The 23444-nt window shown below is 39.5% G+C and overlaps 1 protein-coding gene across 1 annotated transcript in view; it reads right to left on the bottom strand.

Annotated features, from left to right (window-relative positions):
• LOC145977833 (solute carrier family 12 member 8) overlaps positions 1-23444 on the bottom strand; it is a 150597-nt gene that overhangs the window by 63265 nt on the left and 63888 nt on the right. Inside the window, exon 2 of the mRNA XM_083110151.1 lies at positions 12031-12272. Within this exon, the coding sequence (XP_082966277.1) occupies positions 12031-12216 (186 nt within the window). The 5' untranslated portion in view covers positions 12217-12272. The remainder of the gene's footprint in view (positions 1-12030; positions 12273-23444) is intronic.

The following is a 23444-nucleotide window of genomic DNA, read 5'->3' as shown; positions in this document are numbered from 1 at the left end:
TTTCAATACTAATGCATGTCTGTGCATAGTACTATATTATGACTCTGTTTCTTGTTGTTATTAGCATCTCGCTCTTTTCTGCACTGAATTTCATTCCTGCTCTTCTGATTTCATCATTCTAACTATCAAGCTGTCTCTGTACTTCAGGGAAGAAGTAGTACAGAGACAGCTTGATAGTTGGAATGAGGAAATCAGAAGAGCAGGAATGAAATTCAGTGCAGAAAAGAGCGAGATGCTAATAACAACAAGAAACAGAACCAGAAATAAACCAAGAATAAAGATGGACACGGAAGAGTTGAGGGTAGTGGAGAGCTTCAAATAAGTATGTAGGGAGCATAAAGAGAAGTGGAAGAATAGATGAGGAGGTAAACAGAAGAGGACAAATGGGTGGTGGACTATATCAAAGCGTTCGAAGATTAATATGGAACAGGGATGTACCTATGAAATGCAAGAAGGTAATATATAACATAAACTATGTGTCAATAATTACCTACAGAGCAGAGACTTGGACAATGACAGAGAGAGACAAAAGAAAGATGCAGGCAGTGGAGATGAAATTTTTAAGGAGTATATTGGGGAAGACTAGAAGGAATAGAATAAGGAATGAGGAGATCTGACAGACAGTGGGTGTGGTGAAGCTTCAGGGCAGGATAGACCAGCACAGATGGTTCGGACACATGAAGAGGATGGATGCAGAAAGACTACCAGTAAGAGCTTACCATGCACAGGAGTGGGTTTAGGCCAAGGGGGAGACAAAGATGTTGGTGGAAAGAGCAGATAGCGGAGAGTTTTAGGAGAAGAGGACAAGATTGGAACACCATGGAAAGAGAGGAGTGGTGGAAGTCTAGGAAAAAATGGAGAGGCTTGACTTCTATGTTGACCCAGCCAGAGGCAGGAAACTGCGAAGGATAATGATGACTGGAACGATGAGCAAAGTTTTGCAGTTTTATCCCCTTCTTTTAGATAGGATAACGATTCCGAACATAAATTTATTTTAGTTGTGGAGATGGTGGTATTTGTAGATTTTTGAGGTTATTGTTGTTGATGGCGTCGTTCCCCAAACCGACAGACGTCCGGGTTCCCTAAACGTTACGTTTTTGGTGTATATTATTTATACAATGAATTTTTCCTTGGTTAGTGTTACCATTGAGCCAGATGAAGATGCCCTAGATGCTAAATGTATTTTTTGTGAAGGACTTTATTCTGAAGATGCCAATCTGTATCATAAGCAACCTTTGGGCTCATGTTCAATGTGCAGGTGCAGAACATGACCTGTCCGTCTGTGATTTCTGAAAATAACTGTATTTGTGTTGGCAATGATGACTAAATAGTCCAAAGAAATTACAGTTTATTTCATACTGAATAAAGGATATGCTTTATTCTCTAATAGAGGTCATTGAAATATTATTACATGTATTTGTTTGTGTTGCTTTATAATTTAATTCCTTATATAAACAGGTATGTCGGTTTAGGAACCAATTTTCTCAGATGGCATAATTGTACCTATCGTGAAAAAAAACTATTTTGTGAAACAATCGTAGACACATAAAATATGTAAAGAATCCAGTTTAGTAGTTTGAGTCCACAAATCATCTATTCCATTTTCATACATCACTGTGTATTGGTAAGATAGACGAAACTATATTTTAACATGGAGATGATTGGCTATGTTTCCTAAAGTTTCAACTTCACTGTGTCTTTCATCTCACGATTCATATTTGAGGGCCCACTACCCCATACAAATTCCAGTTACGTGTACTAATGGCTTCGAGCGTATACCGCTCGTTTTGGCTGTTCGAGCGTTACCCGCTCGAGCGAAGAAGCTCTCGATTCCGTACGCTATCTAGCGTCGTCCGTGCGAACTATTTGGAGCTCGACCGAAATGCTCTCCCTACAGCACTCTCTAGTGGGAATAAACCGTACAACATTGTCAAACTTTCAACCAGAGTTGTTAACCGTTCAGGAACCTATAAATTCTAATGGGTTCTACTTAGTACCGCAACAGGACCGGAACATTTTTCTCTCACAATTTCAATTCGGTCCAAGTTACGTATTGTTACATTTGAATACGGAACTTGGACCGTATTTAAATTGATCCACAAAAAGGTTCCGCGAGCGCTTTTAGATTCATCCAGAACAAACGGCTCCCGGACAGTATTTAAATTGATCCGGAAAAAAGGTTCCCGGACCGTATTAAAATTTATCCGGAAAAAAGGTACCCGGATTGTACTCAAATTCAAAAAGGTTCCTGGACCGAATTGATTACAGATAAAGAGGTTATTTACGGTCCAAAACCCATTTAGTACGCTTGCTGATTTTCTCTCCTGGACCGAATTGATTACAGATAAAGAGGTTATTTACGGTCCAAAACCCATTTAGTACGCTTGCTGATTTTCTCTCCTGGACCGGAATTGATTTTATTTAAAATTCCTGGACCTTTAAAACACTGATTTCAACTATGCAGCCAATGCGATAGAAAAAAAACATTATTATTATTGAATCCTTTGAAATAAAAGTGAACTTCTTTTCTGGTATTGTAACTTCAAAACGAAACCTCGACAAGCAAAACGTCGTAAATTTTCCCATCACCAACCAGGGAACTCTTTGGAAGTCACAGTGGAATGTTGAATGACTATTAATCTGTATGGAGCACAGATACATGTATTCTCTCAAAAAATAACTAAGATCAATACAATATACGAACCTTTTCACCGTCCGTCACTTCTTAAGTTCTGTTGTTAAAAGATTGCTCTCGAGAACTCAAGATTTTATTCCAAATTTTCTGTCAAGATAAGTCAAAATATATAAAGAAGTAAACTTCTTTAATGCTAATATATATTTTTCCTTACAACTTACAGAGTAAGTTTTAATTTTGTGAAGGAAAGTTAATTACATTTGCTAAAAATATATTTCCTACGTCGTGCCATCTATTGAGAGATTGTTAAAGAACTTGAGACTTTATTAGTCCAATTCTTGTGCAAGTTCAATTTAGCAATAGAGATGCAAATTACATTAACTAAAAGGAATGTAACCATTGGTAGGGGGACTGATGGGGCTACAGCCACCTCCGAAATTGTGAGAAAGCCAAGAATTTGTAATAAACGCATTCAGAAACTCGAAAAATACAGAATGGTAAAAAGCTAACCACAGATAAGGGTATTATAAGACCCTTATCTGTGTGAAAACCTCCACTTTTGAGAGTGGAAAGTTCTAAATGTACGAAATGTGTGCACCAACCTCTAGAAAGCAACTATATACAGGGTGGTTATTATAGTACCATGATAAAAAAAAACAAGTATAAATCACTGTTTTCAAGGCGAAATTACTAAAAATTCAAGGATAGCAGTAGATGTTTTCTCTATTTCAACCAGTGTGCGAATTAACGGAGGAGGAGGGGGATGCTGTGGATTTCCCCCCACAAAAATGTTTATACCCCCAGAAGAATTTGTTCTTAATCCCGGCCAGAGATGCTTTTATCCACCTCGATGAAAATTGAATTGAAAGCATACAGTATATAATTTCTTAACTACGTATGTAACAAACGCCACTTAAAAATCATTCGGGAATAATTATTTAACCTTTAAAACAATAGTATCTACTTCTCGTCTGAAGTTCTATTTTTAAATAGCCCGTTGTTTATTTGCTCGTATTGTTGTCGGGTGCAGAGGTTTTAGAAGCAAGTAGAGTTTATTTCGTCAGCTTTTTCAGGTGAAGGATCATATTTCTCGCCGCGCAGCGTCATTGATGAACAGGTAATATAAATTTGTCGTTTTTTTCATTATTACTAAAGGTCTTTCCCACTCTTACGGAGGCCAGTCCTACTTCTGGCAAGGGACGCGAGGAGCGGGGATTACGCCGCAGACCAAGCAGTGGCGCCGCGAGACACGACGCGGCGGAAAAAAGTACTATGTGAACCTTGTTCTACTGGCTGCTGCGTTTCTTATCGCGCTTGATTGGTCGCTTCACCGCTTTCCTTGCCAGCGTATAGAGCGTCCGCCGCAAGACTGGAAAAGAGCTATGGTTGAATATAGCTCTTTTTGCGTATGAGTTCTATTTTTCTTAGAATGTAAATATACCAAGTGTTTCTGAATTAAGTGTAAATGTCATCATACAATTTAATGTCCTAGGTTAGAACCAGGGTTGTTAAAGGTCCATAAATTTCAAATAAATTCAATTCCGGTCCAGGAGAGAAAATCAGCAAGCGTAAATGGATTCTGGACCGATTTTTATCTCTAAAGTATTTTAATTCGGTCCAGGAACCTGTTTTTCGGAATGAATTTAAATACGGTCCAGGAACCTTTTTACCAGATCAATATAATTCGGTCCTGGAAACCTTTTTTTTCGGCTCAATTTAAATTCGGTCCAGAAACATTTTTTTTTTCAATGAAACAAAACGCAACTTGGACTGAATTTAAATTGTGCGAGAATAAAGGTTCCGGTCCTGCAGGGAACCCAACAGAACCCATTAGAATTTATGGGTTCCTGGGCCTTCAACAACCCTGGTTAGAGCCACTATTTTAAGGTACTTACAACCGCAAGGCAATCGTTTAGTTCACCGACTGGTAACATATACAAGTTTTCATAACCCCCCAATGAAATTACAAATAACCCCCCCCCCCAACGGCAAAAAGCTTAATTCGCACACTGATTTCAACCCACACACAAATATATTAACACTATAAAGGGTCTGTGTGATTCCAATGTATCCAAAAAATCTAGTCCAATTCAATTCAACGGTATATATATTTTATTTATTTATTGAAATTTCCAGTACAGCAGTAGCCATTTTAAACCAGAAAAGAAACAACAGTAAAACAATAGACTAAGATTAAAAACACAAAAGAAAGGATAACATAAAATAAACAAAAATAAAACAAGCCAAAAAAGTACCAAGGTATATAGATCAGTTTCACAAAAGCATTACTTATGTACAATTTTTTCTATGTTGCTGATAAAAGATGAATATGAAGTGAATATATCTATTTGGTTTGAGATTATATTGGAACTGATTCGGTAGCCTATGGAATAGTGAACGTTGTATGAGTGAGAGCCTGGGAGTTGTAGTGTGGAAAGTTTCCTTGCTCCGTGTTTTATATCTAGGCAGTCTGAGTGAGAGTTCGTGGAGTGGGATGCTGCATCTTAAGTTTCCATTTATAATCTTATATAGCAATTTCATATCTGCAATGTATCTACGAGTTTCTGGAGTATTAATATGCAGATTTACAAGCAGATCTCTCTTAGACAGGTGTCTCAGGGCAGGTACTCTATATCGAACGATGGAGAGGAAAAAGCAGAGAACATTGTCGATCTTGGAGGTATGAGAATGGGCAGCCATGTTCCAGATTGGTGAACAATATTCTAGAATGGGGGACACAAATGTCTTGAAGTAAATGGAAAGTGCTTTCGGGTTATTGATTTCGGTGAATCTGTAAAGTAGGCCCAGCATACGCATTGCCTTTGTTGTGATGGTTGATGTGTGATTATCGAAATTTAGTTTTGAATCTATGAGGATACCTAGATCTCGGTGTCGTGCTTCTTTTGCTAGAGTGATGTCGGAGAGTGTATAATTGCCTTCGAGAATGTTTTGTTTCAATGAAATTGTTATGTATGAGCATTTAGAAGGGTTTGTGGACAGTTTCCATCGCTTACACCATTCAGAGAATCTGTTAATGTCATTTTGGAGAATTTGCATGTCTGATGGCTGTTTTATTTCTCTCATAATCTTGCAATCATCAGCGAACATTAGAATTGTGCTTGAGATGGGGGAATTAAAGAGGTCTGTGAGATCATCCCGATATAACAGAGGGCCAAGAACGCTTCCTTGCGGCACACCAGATATAACAGGAAGGCAGTTAGAATTAGTTCCAGGAAGTATAACACGTTGCTGTCTATTTCTTAGATAGTCTTTCACTAATATTTAACTTAAGGTTCGGAGTTTACTTTTTCATTTCACAAAATCAGACTCGAAATACATCTACAAACACAAGACACAAATTCTACGGGATATACTCATTTACGAAAAATTGTTAACTGTATGAGAAATTCAAACTCAAACTTACCTAATAAACTTCAAGATATCTTATCTTGTAATAATCTTCCGTCTGTCAGACAGATTGTTATACTAAGGAAGTAAACGGACTGAGAAAATTTGGTTTTATTTTCCACGGAGCTTTTTTTTCCTTTCTGGATAAAAATAACAGTCAAAAGTTGCAATTATTCACATCCATGTGAATTCGCGCAGAAATCCCCGATGAGTAGGCTCCCTGTATATACTTACTATCCACCTTTACAATTACAGCCCCCTCCCGAAAAAAAATCCTGCGTAAGCCAGTGAATGTAATAATACATATATATGTATAATAAAGGCAAACCAGCAGGTCTCCACATACATACCGTTTCAATATACCTTGATATGGCTTCAATATGCCAAAAAAACGGGGGTGTAATGTGCTAATGAAGTCCAAATTGTGCTAAGTTTAGATCAGGTAGGAAAATACAAAGCGCTCGGTATCACGTCACGAATTTTCAAATTCAGTGCTAAAAAAAAATATACGAGGGCTATTCTTTTTTTCAACCTTCAGGTGGCCCATGAAGCACTAGGGAGCGGGGCTTCAGACACCGTGATTGGCGTCCCCCTTGCCACTACCACCACCACTGCCAATGCCAACGCTTCAGTTGAAGCTGAGCGACGGGCGCGTAGAGATTACTGCTACAATCGACTCTCCCACCAAGTGCGAGATGTGTTACTGGTTGACTTTATGAAGCCGAAATCGCAATCAATGCGGCTGCATACTGTGAGACATTGCGCAGACTACGCAGAGCCATCCAGAACAAACGGAGAGGCATGCTGTCTTCATTGTCTTGCTTCATGACAATGCCCGACCACATGTTGCTGCGTCATACCTTCTTCAACGATTCCACTGGGAAGTGTTTAATCGCCGTCCCTACATCCCAGACCTGGCGCCGAGTGACTTCCACCTTTTCCCGGCGATGAAGAAGTGGTTGGGAGGACGGCGCTTCCACACCAATGAGGAGATTCGGGACACCGTGCAGACCTGGCTCAATCTACAGGCGGCACCTATTTTTGCAGAAGGTATTGGAAAGCTGGTGCATCAGTTCGATAAATGTCTGAATCTCCTTGGTGATTACTAGATAATATGTGTATGTAACTTTTGTCAATAAACACATGTTGCTATTCACTGTGGTTTTGATTGGAAAAAAATAGCCCTCGTATATTTTTAATATTTCGAGTTTCCTTATGGTAAGTTACATTACCCTTTTTTTTAATAACGAGTAGGTACAGTATGTGTTTTTTAATGCTTGTGTAGCGACCTTCGTGGCGAAAGGGTTAGCCCATTACGCTAGAATGCCAGGATTCGAATTCCGGTTCGGACATGGATGTTTGTGTTTGTCAAAATGAGATTACAGAGAATTTAGATAAAATTGATCAATTAAAACATTCAGAAAAAAGTTTAAAACGGGGGATGGTACCGCTTAGGTGTAATTCTTTAATACAAAAAAAGTGATTAGCACATCGCACTATGACGCCATGGGTGCCGGGTTCGAATCCTGGCCTGTTTATGCTTGTTCATAATCATTAGTCATCCTCATCTTCGTGATTAGCCATTAGTGGCAGAAAAGCGAAGTAAAATAAACCAAATCTTATTTTTATAGAATCCTAATAAAAGTTTATCGATATCTGATGTAATGACTTAAGCGTGCATGTATGTTTTCTTTATTATGCACTGTGAACATTAACAGCGATAAACACACCCGTGATAAAAAATATAATTTTGAAGTTACTTGTCATTGGAAATAAAAATATTCCACCCACCAAAAATCGAACTCTTTTGAAATCCAATTGGAATTGGAATAAGTAGTACAGTACACTATTTACTTAGGTCTCCCCGATGGCGCAGTGGTAGCGTCGTCGTCTTGTAATCAATGGGTCCCGGGTTCGATACCCGGTGAAGGCACAAGTAGATCGGTTCCCACTTTAAACTGTAGGTCCAGTCCCGATTAGCCTTACTGTGCATAAAGTGGACTTTAAACACCAAATCAATCAATTACTTGATGGAGCACGAGTTACGTGTGCTCTCTCCAAAAATAACTATGTGAGTAACAATAATAACCAAGTAACCGTCCTTTTCACTCCCCGTGGTTTCTTATGTCCTGTTGTTATATTTTTGCTCTCGAGTATTTAAATTTTATTCCAATTTTTCTGTTACAAAAGTGAAAATAACCAAGAAGTACACTTTTTTGAAAAGTAGTATATATTTTTCCTCACTACCTACATAAATAAGTTGTAATTTTGTGAAAGAAGCTTAAATACATTTGATAAAAAATATATTAGCTATGTGCTGCCATCTATTGAGAGGTCCGTAAGGTCCCTTGAGGTTGTATTGTGCTAGTTCAATTTACCAATATAAATGCAAATTAACTATAAGGAATGTCTAGTCTTGCTGCCATTGCTGACTCTCAATGAAATTGAATTTTATTATATATTACTAGTCAGCAGTTATCAAAACGGACGATAATTTACATTTGTTCTTTATTTTGACTTCCAATTACAAAGAGGACTGAGTTAATGTTTATAATTACGTGAAGTACGTTTTACGTTAAAGTGAATGCAAAAAAGGACAAAGGGCACATGGTTGCCAAATGTCTTAGCTACTGACGGAATTCTTTGCCAGATTATTGACATTTTCTGGAGAGGGGACTTTCCAATTTCCGGATGGGGGGTATTACCCAGTGAGGACGCCAGGGAAAAGTGACTGGAGAGGCGGAAGGGGGGCGACAAAATATTATTGGGGGCAGTCACATTAAAACGCCCCAAAACACTACATATATATTATATAAATATATAATAATAATACTTATAATAATAAAAATAGTAATTATTATTATTATATTCATGTGTGGTGTTTTGTGTTTGTCCTTTATTTAGAGTGGACGTTTGTTGCCTAAATCTACTTCTTCATTACGAGTTTATCTCCATATGCACTTAAATAAAGGCATTAATTCTTTTTTTTCTTTATTCATGGGAACTGTCGCAAGTGGCGTTGTTTCTAGTGGTATATTTCAGTATTGCAAGACATTTATAATTTTATAATTCATCGTCTTTCTTGAGATGAAACTACTAATATAAATATTCAAGTTATAAGATAATAATATAAATGACGAAAAAAATGTTTCGAAGAGTTTAATTTTCTTGCAAAATAAACATGACTTGGAAGAAGTTTTCTTAGGTATTACTAACAACGAAAGTCCCTTACCGAAGTGCAATTCTCCTGTAGAAGAATTCTGCTACATCTGTTTTGGAGAACACATTGCCCACTTTCGATTCGTCCAGGACTCGACATTTGTTCTCAATAGCAAGGACAGCCAAATGAGGCAGTTGGCATCCAGCATCCTGTTTCGAGCAAGGCTTTTCAAAGGTTTCAAACACGAAAAGGTTCTTTCACACGCAGCATTGGAAACTGGATTTGTTACAGAGTGTGAACCTTGTGAAATGCCAATTTATACTTTCCTAGGATTTCGAAGAAATCCATTAAGTGGACTGCATTCGTTCTATCTTCGTAACGCTGGAGTGTTTTGGGCAAAATCTGCGTTTCACCTTTCAGGGAAATGTTATCACAGGAATAAAAAACCTGAAAAAGGTTACAGTTATCTCATAATTAACGAAAAACTCTGACCCTGGTCCACCTTATACTCTACCACTCCAACGTATGTTTGTGCTACACAATTACAGGCACCAACGGAGTTCTGGGGAAGAAGTTTTTCGATTTTGATATGTACGAGAAAGAGCGAACCTGCATCTAATGATTGAAGTGGGGCAAATCCTAAAAAGCGTTATTTTACCTGCCCGCGATACAAATATCTGTCCTGTTCCTTTCTCGCAAGGTGTTTTGTTTCAGTGCGAATACTTTCGCCTTTTACACTTCCTGGCTTATTTTGCTGAGAATAAATGTGGACATTATGCAGATTAATTTGTTTTGAATCGAAGTTGGAGTGTAATTTGCATTTTAAGGTTCAAGTTCAATGCATTTCCGAATAATATCCCCTTATTTTGAAATCAACTTCAAGAGTATCGAAGAAATTCCCTTTTGTTAAGGTTTGCCTCAGACTCATCATATCGAAAATCAAGTCCCTGAATAGTAAGAAACCGCGATGAATCCACAACAACTGACATGTAGTGTCGGTTTTCTTGGATCACCTTTGATGCCATGTTCGATACCCGGTGGATGCACTTTAAACTGTATGTCCAGTCCCGATTAGCGTTAATGTGCATTAAGTGGACATGAAACACCAAATCAACCAACCAAATCTTGAATTACCTTTGAATGTCTTTTAGTAATTAGCGTTGTCACTAACGACACGATTAGAATAATTTGCCTGTACTACAGATTGTGTTTTGTGGTTCTCAGAATGTTCGTGATGTTTTAAAACCAGCCACATTCAACGCTTCTTTCCAGTTCTTAAAACTGGTTAAAACTTAGGTTAATCGCGACGATTACAGGGCATAAATGAATGAGAAATCGCCTATGCCCAAGTCGGCGTTGCAATCTTGAACGAAAGACACACACACAAATATACTAAAACAAATAATATTTGTTAGTCAAGTTGGTATTATAAGCAGGAAAAGTGCTATTATGCAGAATATACCACTTAGAAAAGGTGAAAATCGTCATATTCTTATAAATAAACTCTATCATTATTCGATATTTAATTAACTTCAGTTGGGGGGCGAAGTGTCTGACCCCCTCTGGCGTCGTCACTGGTATTACCCCTCCGCCCACCAGACTAGGAATGGCCCGATCCAGATCCTAAAATTTTTCGGATCCGGATCCGTTTGGCCATCCCACATGAGCGCATCTTTGGAAAGTAAGAATGTGTTTATAACATATTGTTACCTGCTAATATCTTCTAATAATAACTTGGTACGCGTACACTTGCAATCTCGGAAGAAATACTGTGGGAGTAAGACACCCCTGGCAACCCTAGGGGTTGGGGTGGGAAGGGGTGACATGTAAAACGACCGATATTCGTCTGGAATCCTTAGTTTTCGGGGTTGCTAATATGAATAGTGACACTCCCAATACCGTTCAACTCCAAGACACCTCTGGCACCCCTAGGGGTGGGGGTGGGAAGGGGTGACATGTAAAACGACCGATATTAGTGTGGACTCCATAGTTTTCGGGTTCGTTAAGATGAATACTAACACTCCCAATGTCGTTCAATTCCAAGTTCCTTTTACACTATAGTTAGAATTCATTATTTTCCTGTCTAATAGAAGATTGGGATAAATAAATACCAGGGCAACGCCGTGCAATCAGCTAGTACATATATATTATATAATATACATACATACATACATTATTTATATACATATATACATACATACGTATATAGTGTGTGTGTTTGAGCGCGTGCGCGATTTGTAATTAATACACTTAGTCTTAAACTTCGTAATTATATAAAACTGCATATATTATAATGTTTTATTTTACTTTTTAAAACTGTAACTGCAGAACAATTGTATAATTTTTGTACAACATTTCTATCTTGTTATATGTGTTAAAGGTTTCATCCTGGAATAGAATGTCTCACATTTATGTGTGTTTTCATTTCCAATACATTCAAATGAATACATATTCGTTTCAATGGCATTTACAAAATCACCTCTGACATTTTATGTTAAACAAGTAAGGTTATTTTTGTGCACGAGTGTGTTAGCCGAAGCGTAGCAAAGTATTTTAGGAACAGCACTTGAAAAGAAAATCTTGAAGCACTAACTAATGAAAAATTTATTTGTAATCGAAGATCATAATACGTTTTAAGGTGTGGTAATATTATAAAGGGATTGAGATATGAAACTCTCGGATCCGGATCCAGATCCAAACGGAACCGGATTTTTCGGATCCGGATCCGAAAGTTTCTCATCTGGATCCGGATCCGTTTGGCCATCCCATCACCAAACCACACCATGAATTCACTGATTCTGCCTTGGAATGAAAATGGAAGGCTCACCTGTTCCTGAGTGTACAGTTCATTGGCTTGCGATACGTGTCCGCTGTAATACCCGTCCTCAACGCCTCTGGCCTCCGATGGCGTCCTCTGCCTTGATCCCAGCCCGAATCTCGCCCAGTCAACGTCCCCGTTATGGTTGCTTCTGCTCTGGCCGGGACTCGATCCCGGGCCCTTGATAGGGTCCATCCCTCGACCCTCAGGAACTGCTGGCAAATTTCACTTTCACGCTGACGAAGACATCACTGAAAAGAAAAGAAAAAAGGTGAGGTCAGTGTCATTTGTAATGGTTATGTTAATAATAAAGAATGATTAAAAGTAGCTTATTATTAATCAGCGCTCCCAGTGGCATCTCCTGAGGAGAGCGTACGCTACCAATCCCCTTTTGACCCAGAAAAAAAGTCTGTCTTTATTATTCAGATACGCTAATCAGGACTGGGCAAAATGTAAAGTGGGATCCGACGTCCTGATTACATGCCGACCCAATCTGTATCTGAATCTTGGCGGATTTTATCTTAGTTGTGGAGTTTCAGCTGGTGAGCTTTGTCTCCTGGCTTCTTTGATGATGCAGTAATTGGCGTTTCGTTGGAATATTGATGTTTAATAGACGCCGCTCAACTGTCGCAGGCGAATAGTGGTTATCTGGAATTTTGACTTGTTTAAGGAGTTTTGTACTTCTTGATGGTCTGGATGGAAGAGCCGCCGCGCTCCTTCAAAAGCTGTCACCTTAAAGAGTTTTGTACTTCTTGATGGTCTGAATGGAAGAGTCGCCGCGCTCCTTCAAAAGCTGTCACCTTAAAGAGTTTTGTACTTCTTGATGGTCTGGATGGAAGAGCCGCCGCGCTCCTTCAAAAGCTGTCACCTTAAAGAGTTTTGTACTTCTTGATGGTCTGAATGGAAGAGTCGCCGCGCTCCTTCAAAAGCTGTCACCTTAAAGAGTTTTGTACTTCTTGATGGTCTGGATGGAAGAGTCGCCGCGCTCCTTCAAAAGCTGTCACCCATCCTAGTACTGTACCGGCGCAGAGTCGCTTGACTTTGAAGATCGTTGTAAAATGTCCATTTCTTCACTGCAGACGGGGCAGCTTGTGTGTTCTCCGTGCTAGTTGAACATGTCCTAGCAATTACATTGTAGGATTGTGGTGGTGCGGCTGCATGGCCCAGAATTTGACTTTCTCACGCATTATGAACTCGAACAGCATCTCCTGGTCGAGGTCGTCGTGGATCTGCGCTGTGCTTGTGAATCTGTCAGCGTCATAGATGATGCGGAGAGCTCTGTTCTGCACCCGTTCTACACAGAAAAAACTGGTTTGTTTGGAATTACCAAAAAAGTTTGGTTGAGCTGTTTGGTTATGCTTTTTGTTTCCAATAACCAAATGTTGCTTGTAATTACTAAACAATTTTGTTTAAGAATACCAAAAAAATTGGTCAGGCGAAATATGGTACTCGTAAACAAAATGATACATATGTAAGTAAAGAGAAACAAAACATTTGGTTAAATTTACTATATGTGCGTGAGCGTGCTTTCGAACTTGAAATAACGATTGTTCAGTTTCGTCGAGTGTAGTATCAAAATCCTTTGTCGAAAATTGAAACTCATATAGATAGATAATCACTCGAAACGAGTTTTTATGTTGTTGTGTAACCTAATATTCTGAAAAAAAGCTCAGAATATACTTACTTTATACTGAGTTTCCTACACCAGCCGCTAGATGGTTCTGTCAGAATTTGTAGAAGAAACATAAGTTTTTGTACAACAAATAAAGTTACGTTTGATTGTAATCATAGTGAAAAATTGTGTTTTAACACACTTCGAAAGATATGTGAAAATTGAAGCTACAAATTAAGGAAGAAAATGTACTGCAGTGAATAAAAGTGAACCTCCCATGAGTAACTTCTTTGATTCTGGACATATAAGCAGAAGCTAAGTGTTTCAACAAAAGCAGAGTCCTACGGGATGGTACTTACACCACATCTCACCTATGCAGAGTGATGATTTCGCAGAAAAGGGAAAGCACCAAAGAAATGGATGGTTGATCTGAACTTTCTATTCTGAATGTGTATTTTGAGATCAGTTAGTTTCTTAAAACTATCCACCCTAGCTAAAATTATGAATAAATAAATTATTTAACAAATCGTTTGGTAATTTTGACTAAATTATTTGGTTTTGCTAAACAAATGGGTTACATTTTGTTAGATTTACCAAAATAATATTTGAATTTGGTAACAAAAAAATGTTTACGACAAACAAATAGAACTTGACCAAATCTTTTGGTAGTGGTGAACAATTGTTTGGTTGATGCCTATTTAAACAAACGATTTGTTCACCACTACCATTTTTTTGGTTAATCCAAACAAACATTTTTCTCTGTGTAGAGCGTCTGGATGACATTTGGAGCTATGGAGCCATACTATTGACCAGAGCTTCTTAAAAGGGCCGAAAACAGCGTCGTGTGTGTGAAAAATCAAGAAAACAAAAACCTGACGACAAAAGAGTAGTCAAAAAATTGCCGACATCCTGAATATGAAACCCTACTCCTTAACCCTGAGTTACGTCTTCCGGTAACGATTAATGAAATTACTTTTCATTATATTTCAAACAGCTTTGAACAAAATTTTGATTTGTTACAAAAGAGATTGATTGATTGAATTGGTTTATTTCACTTCGCTCTTCTGCCACTTTTGGCTAATCGCGACGATGTGGATGAGTATGATATGATGAAATTGATGAATGGACACTCACAAGGAACACCCATGCCAGATCGGGAATCGAACCCGGGATCACTGGTGTCCTAGCGCGATGTGCTAACCACTCCGCCGGCTGTTAAAAAATTGAAATATAATATTAATCTTTATATACTCGTCTGGTATGAGAAATGCATCGTATGACGTAATTTCTTCAAGCATAAGGTTTCTATATTTGTGGATTGTTGGAGGGAGACTGGCAGTCGGCAGATATGCCAAGGCTTTTCGAGGGCTGTCGAGCTATGGGCTATTATTAGTATTTTGAATTTAAGCGTACGAGATTTGTTAATGAAAAGTAATGTCAATTTTACATGGCCCTCCATTTCATATAGTACACCTGGATTCTTAACGAGGCTTTGGCGCCTGAACACATTGATAGCACTATTCTCTTCTGGCTTGCGTTCAGTTTAGTGACCTTTCATCGAGTTCGTTTCGTCATCATTGTCGCGATTAGTCAAAAGTGACAGAAAAGATATATTCAATTAACTGCCACTCAACACCTATAAAAGTTATTCTAATTGGTCGACAGTCTGCCCTGTTGGACCAATTAACAAACCCTGAGAACACGTTGAGCTGTATGTTCCCAGCGGGTTATGCTTTATTTTTAAAACAAAGGAACAATGAACATTTATCACGAGAGGGAACAGATAGCTGATTGACATTTACAGTGGATGCGTCAGTGAAGATCTTATCTGTAAGAAACGTGTGCGTGGAAAAACCTCAACGTCTATTGTCAAACGGTATCAGATATTTTCTAATCACAAACAGGTAAGGAAACATTTTTTTTCTAAAATCAGCAATGCATGTATTTCGAGCAAGAGCATATTTGGAATTTGATCGGAATGAAACATACAAACATGGAGAGGAGAGGGGATGAAAACTGTCAGGAGAAGGGCGGAAACCAGGGTTGTTCAAGGTCCAGGAAGTATAAATTCAATTCCGGTCCAGGAGAGAAAATCAGTAAGCGAAAATGTGTTCTGGATCGTATAGAATCTCTTTATCTGTAAAGTATTTCAATTCGGTCCAGGAATCTTCTTTCCCGGATGAATTTCAATACGGTCCAGGAACCTTTATTCCGGATCAATTTAAATCCGCTCCAAGTTCGGTATTGAAATGAAACAATATACAACTTGGACCGAATTTATATTGAGCGAGAAAAAAGGTTCCAGTCCTGTTACGGAACCAAATAGAACCCATTAGAATTTATGGGTTCCTGGATCTTGAACAACTCTGGGGGAAACCCAGAGGCTATGTTCTGTGAAGTGTAATACAAGAAAAAAAAAAAGAGAGGGATTTGCTCGAGAAAACGAAAGAGATAAAAAGACTTGCGAGAGGAAAGGTGAGAAATAAAAGCAGCTCGAAAAATAATTGAAATAAAAGAATGGGAAGAGGGAAAAGTAAGAAAGAAAAGCAGCTTGAGAAAAAGAGATAAAAGAATCCACAAAAATGGGAAAGGAGAAAAATAAAAGAAACTCGATTTGATTTGTTTTATTTCACTTGCTTTATTTTACTTCGCTTCTTGTGACCCTTTTGGCTAATTTTTGAAGATGCGGATGAGTGATGATATGATGAAATGGATGAATGGACACTCACAAACATCCATGCCCAGGCCAGGAATCGAACCCGGGACCACTGGCAAAAGAAACCCGAGAAAATAAATAGATAAAATAATATCTCCTTGCTTTCTCTTTCTCCTCTCTCTCTTTCTATCTCACCCTAGCTCTCTTGTCTCTCCGTTTCCTCCACCTCTCTTTCTCCTATCCTCTCCACAGAGGCACGAAACGAAACAGATGGGGTAAAATGCAATTAAAACCCTCAAAAATGATTTTCAAAATTACAATGAGACTGAAAAATGACCAATGAACAAAAAAATACATAATAAAACAATGTATTTTTACTGTACCTGAAGATAAACGAACTAATAGTACGCTTAGCATCGTCTTCAGGGCCATGAAAACTTCCAAACCTGATATTTGCATTAAAAAATTCGGGCTCTGTTCAGTCTCATTGAGCTTTCCATTTTATCTCTGTTAGCACAGCGCTCTACGACACCGTGGGTTCCGAATTCGAATCCCTGCCCCGGTATGGGTGTTCTTTGTAAGTGTTCTTCCACAAATTTCATCGTGTCATCACTCATCATCTTCGCGATTAGCCAAAAGTTGCAGAAAGGCGAAGTAAAATACACCAAATCAATAAATCAATTACATAATCAAAATATACTTGATTATGTAATTTTAGACGTTCGTAGGTCTTTTGTAGGGGCCCGGGCCGCCTTGGCCCCCTCTACATACGTTCTTGTGTGCTTAGCATCGTCGAAACCCTGATAATTGGAAAAATAATACGTTCTCTATCTACTTCCATTCAATTGCCCATTTTATCTCGGTTAGGTCTGAACCAGTCCGGCGGAGAATGCCGCCAACAGGTGTCACTACGTGTACGGGAGCTTGCTCTCTCATTGTCATGCGTTTGTTCTTTCTGCACGGCCGAGTTTTCCTGTCTGCCGAGCCTCGTCTAACGGTACGGTTCACGCGGAACACGCAGAGGTTGTGGTGAGGTCATCTACCCACTCCTTATGAGAAGGTTCTGAAGACAACTGTTACGGATAACGTAAGCAAGCCTCATCTGAAAGTACCAATTCTCACACTCCAATTGTTCATCGCCATCCCCCCCCCCCTCCTGTTGTTTCAAAATTTGAATTTGAATTCCCTCGGGTAAAGTCAACATTGATCGAGGTCATACCCTTCCAGTTGCACAAATCAGCAAAAGCGTATATAGCGGGAGGGAGGGCATTTTCAATTTACATGTTTTCGAATTTCTCAACTTACATATACACTGGCGTAGGCAGGATTTTTTTTCGGGAGGGAAGGGGGATACACTAGAAAATACTTAGTAATTGAAAGTTTACTTTTAACTTAGTTTTAAAACCTATTGAAAGACAAAAATGGTAATCGTCGATCGATTTAAGGGCAGTTTGCATTTATCACTTTGGTTTTCCCCGAATCCCATCCTGTTTTCATTCGAAAATTGAAGGGCTGTAGCCCCATCAACTCCCTCTGCGTACGTCAGTGGATACATACGTAAATAATTTGTATATACGAGGGTGGGCTGAAAAGTAATGCCTCCTATTTTTTTTGTGACGGTGTAAAGACATTTTGGATTTTGAGCAACCATGGATTGTGTTCTTCAGACTTTCCCCCGTCTCCATGCCAAGTTTCAAACTTCTATCACCATGGGTTGCTGAACTAGAGCGAGGAAAATGGCAGCATGTAACCATACTATGTCGGTGCACCGAGTTTCTAACTGCAGAAAATGTGTCCCCCAATTGACATTCATCAGAGAATGAAGGCTTTTTATGGCAATGAATGTGTAACGTCATTTCTGTATGATGTTGAGCTGTTCATGCTCACAATGAAAACCCCTGCCAAGGAACTCTCAACGTGTGTGACAAAGAACTTCTTGAGAGTTGAGAGTTCCTCAGCTGGGGTTTTCAAAACTCCTGATACTTATGCAAATGCTCTTTAGCAAATCCGACTCTGTCGATACGCTTGCTCTCTACGAAGAACATTGTGAGTGTATACATATATACGCGGTCCGGGACTGAAATTCCAGCATCCCAATTGGGAAATGGGGCGTTCATTACAAATTAACCGTGAAAAAAAAATATGTCAGCACCATTTGCGATCTAAATTTGGCCTCTTTCTTTGCTTCGAAAATATATAGGTGGTAGATCAAATCACAATGTAAACATAAGCCGATGTGTTTACTTTCTGCTCATTGTGTAGGAGTGCGTACGTAGTTGGTTTGTTTTGAAAGCATGTAACACAGAGCAGGAGTAAAACTATTGAGAAAGGAGAGAGGGACGTGTGCGTAAAACGGAGACGGGGGCAAAAGAAAACCAGAGACAGACTTAAAAAATAGAAGAGGAAAGTATGAAAAGTAGGAAAATAAGAAAACTGGACAAATTAGAAAAGAGATTTAGATTAGGGAGAGTGGGCGGAATTGGGACTGAAGCCGGACTCCGTGGCGTTGTAGTTAGCACAGCGCGTTACGACGCAGGGGTTCCGGCTTCGAATCCCGGCCTGCGCATGGATGTTCTTTGTAAGTCTCCTACCATTAATTTCATCACATCCTCATCAAAAGTGACAGAAGTATGCCTAAACACGAGATCGAACCCGGGACTCCACTACCACCACTACGCCACCGCTGAAGCTCGAGAGAGCGTGAAGTCTGGGATGTTGGATAATTCTATTTCATTTGCAGAAATTACAGTAAAACCTTGTTAATCCGGACGCCGATAAGTCGGACTTAAGCTTAATCCGGACAGGCAAAAGGCAAAAAAAGAGCAGAATGCAAGGCCTTAAAGTGGCTGGAAGTCAACAATCACATCATCATAATATGTGTATCGCGTATGTACGTACTACACTGTATGTAAAGTATTGCTTTACATTTTACTGTACTGTATAGTGTATTTAGGCCCACGCCATTTAAATGCACCATAATACATGTGTTTTCTTGCTATAAACTGAGTTTTACAGTGCAAGAGGTTTAACCTGGCACGGCTCCCGCCAAAACCTTCTCTGTCGTCTGCAGGACGATTTCGACTCAAGCGAGCAAACGTGGCGACAGACAGGGCTGCGAGCGGTAATTTGGGGGGTGCAAGCACAGATGTCTCCACCACCAGAACATTCACGTCCTTGACAACGTGGCAACAAAAGGCCACGCGAAGGAAACGGCGACCCCTGGTAGGCAGAGGACAAAGCACGTGCTGTCTCCAAGGCTTCTGCCATTGGTTGAAAACACTCACGTGACGCCCGGGCTACTGTTGTTTAAGGTAATTTAAATTAATCCGGTCAACTTATCACCCCCATTAGTCCGGATTAACGAGGTTTTACTGTACTCCTATTATTATTTGAAGTAGTGTTACATTTAAGCTTACAGTCTATTTTACTACACTGATTATTGAACTATAAAAACAGCTTTTTGCCAGTATACAGTTCTGCAAAATACGAGGGTCACTATTTATATTTTGAGCCTTGGCAACACTGATTGAAGTTAGGCGCGATTTGACGTTTGCACGGAATCGTCTGGCATTATTGACGATTACGTACTTCAAATGTTTTGTCAATAGCTTCATTTGTGTTGTTTATGTTGCCTTGGAGATTGCGCGACAACAATAAAATGGAATTAACTCGTGAACATTTTCGTGCGATGATTTTTTACGATTTTCGACGTGGATTATCAAAGCAAGAGTGCATCGATCAACTTACTTCCACATTTGGCGATGAAGCCCCATCCTTTGCCACTGTGAAACGCTGGTATAACGAATTTAATCGTGGCCGCCATTCGCTCACCGACGAGATTCGCGAAGGTCGTCCAAAATCAGTTGTTGTTCAAGAAAACATTGATACTGTGCAAAACCTAATACTTCAAGATCGTCATGTGACATACTGTGAGATTGAGGCAACCATAGGCATTAGTTCCACCAGCATATATAAAATATTACATGATCATTTAGCTGTGAGAAAGGTATGTTCTCGTTGGATCCCACAAAATTTGACAAAAACTCAAAAAGACGCTCGCATCAATTGGTGCAAACAAATGCTCAATAAATACAATCGTGGTGCTTCAAAAGACGTATATAAGATTGTAACAGGTGACGAATCATGGATATATGCATATGAGCCGGAACGTAAACAGCAGTCGACTGTATGGGTGTTTCAAGATGAACCCAATCCAACAAAAGTTGTTCGCGCTAGAAGCACATCGAAACAAATGGTCGCCTGTTTTTTCGGGAAAACTGGTCATGTGGCAACTGTGCCTTTAGAGGAACGTAGAACGGTCAACTCTGAATGTTACACAACAATTTGTTTGACAGAGGTCTTCGGTCAAATACGGAAAACAAACAAACGCCTTCGGATCATTCTTCGTCAAGACAATGCCAGCTGTCACACATCTCGTCTAACAACCGACTTTATGAACAGTCAAAAAATCGAATTGATGGGTCATCCGCCGTACAGTCCCGATTTGGCACCCAATGACTTCTTCTTGTTCCCGAATGTCAAGAATAAATTGCGTGGACAACGATTTTCGTCGGCGGAAGACGCCGTTAATGCGTTCAAAAACCATATTATGGAGGTGTCTCAAGAAGATTGGAAAAACTGCTTTGACAAATGGTTCGAACGAATGCAAAAGTGTATTGACCATAAAGGAGAATACTTCGAAAAACAATAAAGCAGTTTTCAATGCCAAATTCCTGTTTTTTCAATTTTAGGCTCAAAATATAAATAGTGACACTCGTATATAGATATACAGAATATGGAAATTACAAATGTAGCTATGTAATTTTTAAAAAAAACTTAAGTAATAGTAGTAGTAGTAATGATAACAAAATTAATAGCAACAATAAAAACAGTTATAATATCAATAATAATAAAAAAAGTTTCTATGACCCTGCCCCCGTAAGAAAAATCCTGCGATTAACCCCCTAGTCCATTAGTTAACCATACTCATTAGGATATACCTTCTACGTACTGTCGTTTCATATATAGTCAGTGATGTAATTTCTCCATTACTTCACGGAGTTTATTACTGCCAAATACTTCTGGATTCACGCGATCGGGAACATAATGTTGAGAAGAACCACCACTTGATCAGTCTAAGCCTCAAGAATATGTGAAGATGTGACTGCAAAACCACCACGCTGCAAATGACAATTCAAGAGTGTCTGCAAAACGTTCTAACGGCAAGTGTGTGGACTGTTTTCTAGACAGGAGCGTCCCGAATAGCGTAGTGGTAACATCGTTACCTTGTAATCAAGGGGTCCCAGGTTCAATATCCGGTAACGGTTCAAACTGTAGGTCCATCCAGGATTAGCTTATCAGTGCATAAGTCGAACTTAAAATCAAAACTCAAAAATACTCGAGTACACATGTAGAAAAGACTCAGAAGACTATATTGTTCAAAGTCTTAAAATCAAAGTATTTAATTTTAGTGTTATTACAGTATTGTTAAAGTTGTTAACAATATACACAAGCAAAATCAAAAAGAAAATGAAATACAATAACATGTATTGTATACCTTACAAATGCAATCATTAAAATGAGCGTTTCATATATTCAAAATGCCTTCTGTATTCTAATATGCCTCATTTATGCCAATTATAGGTACATCATCATCATCATCAATATTCTGCCATCAATGGATATTTTTTGCAGAAGTTCAATGATCTTAGCCTTCATAAACCCGAAGGTTTATGGCTGCAGCAACACAAACCTTCCATTTGTCCCTATCCTGGGCAAGATCTATCCAATCTTTTCCATCCTTAACGATTTCCTTTATGTCCATCTCAGTGTTATCCCTCCATCTTCGTCTTGGCCTTCCTACAGGTCTCTTACCATCAGGTTTTGCAGTTACAATCCTGTAACCTCTTCTTTCCTCTCCCATTCGTGCCACATGGCCTGCCAACCTAAGTCTTCTTGATTTAATTATTCTAATAATATCTGTCTGGAGATGAATGTAAATTATGTAGTAGCTATACTGGAATCGCGGCCTACCTTTAACGTTTCACTTAAGTAAGCGTCTACCCTTTGTAAGTTTTCGGACACTTACACTGTTCACTCTTAGAGTCCAGACTGTCATTGTATACTACGCACATCACTGTTGAATACGAATATTCCACATAGACTTCTCCCTGGAGAGAACCTGAAACGGGGGCAAAAAATGTTAGACTCTGTGGAACATGTAATTCTCCCTCAACCTCTTCCTGCTGCTCATCCAATTGAGCCCCGTCGACTGGAAGATGCGTGCCCCGGGGTGAGAGCCAATCTCCCCCTCCCCCCGCTTCCGTGTTGACAAAATCTCAATTCGGGTCTCCCAGCTTTCTCCACCTCAAAGCCTCACCCTGAGTCCTGGTTTTCTATTCCCATACGCGACATGTGTAATGCATAGATGAATATCATTTCAGGACGTTGCTTCGACGTTTTTTTCTACAAGTGACGTCGTTTGGCGGAGCGTTGTACAGTCACGGACAGTTCTGGGTTGTAATGATTTCACTGAAAGTCAATAGCTTTGTTACAACTCATAAGTGTCCGTGACCGTACAAGTGAAACACAATAAATACAGGGTGACCATAAAGTTCGGAACCAATGACGGTATTGCACACGTACCGATAATATCGGTGGCCTCTTCCACCTCGATATCGTCAGCACCAGAAACCAACGGGGGTCAATGGGACAGCTGCACACGCGGTCCTACACGATACTTTCCCCGGAAGGACCACCGAAGGGTCGGTATGCGGCCGGATCTCCCCTCGACAAATTGACAGTCGGACCCATACGGATAAAGTAGGTCCAAGCCTAAATTTCAGCTGTGTCAAGGAGGAAGTTGTTTTGAAGCAACAGCCATCTGCGCTTTTTCAGGTTTTGCCCATCGCTTCGTGCACCCCGATTTTCTCGTGATGTCGTGCGTAGGTGTTGTCGCGGAAAACTACATCAAATACGGCAAGCGCGCTTACAGGTGAGGTGGCGAAAGAACACAGAAACATTGAGAGAAGGGCCTCTGTGAAATGGACACCACGATCACCTGACCTCAACCCTCATGGACTCTGCCATATGGGAACGAAATCTAGGATGTACGGTGTGAAAATTAGTGATGTAGATGATAGGGAAAGGAGAAAC

This window comes from Lepisma saccharinum, chromosome 23 (genome assembly GCF_977018435.1).
Source record: "Lepisma saccharinum chromosome 23, izLepSacc3.1, whole genome shotgun sequence".
Classification (NCBI taxonomy): Eukaryota; Metazoa; Arthropoda; class Insecta; order Zygentoma; family Lepismatidae; genus Lepisma; species Lepisma saccharinum.
This window is presented reverse-complemented; position numbering and strand designations above follow the sequence as displayed.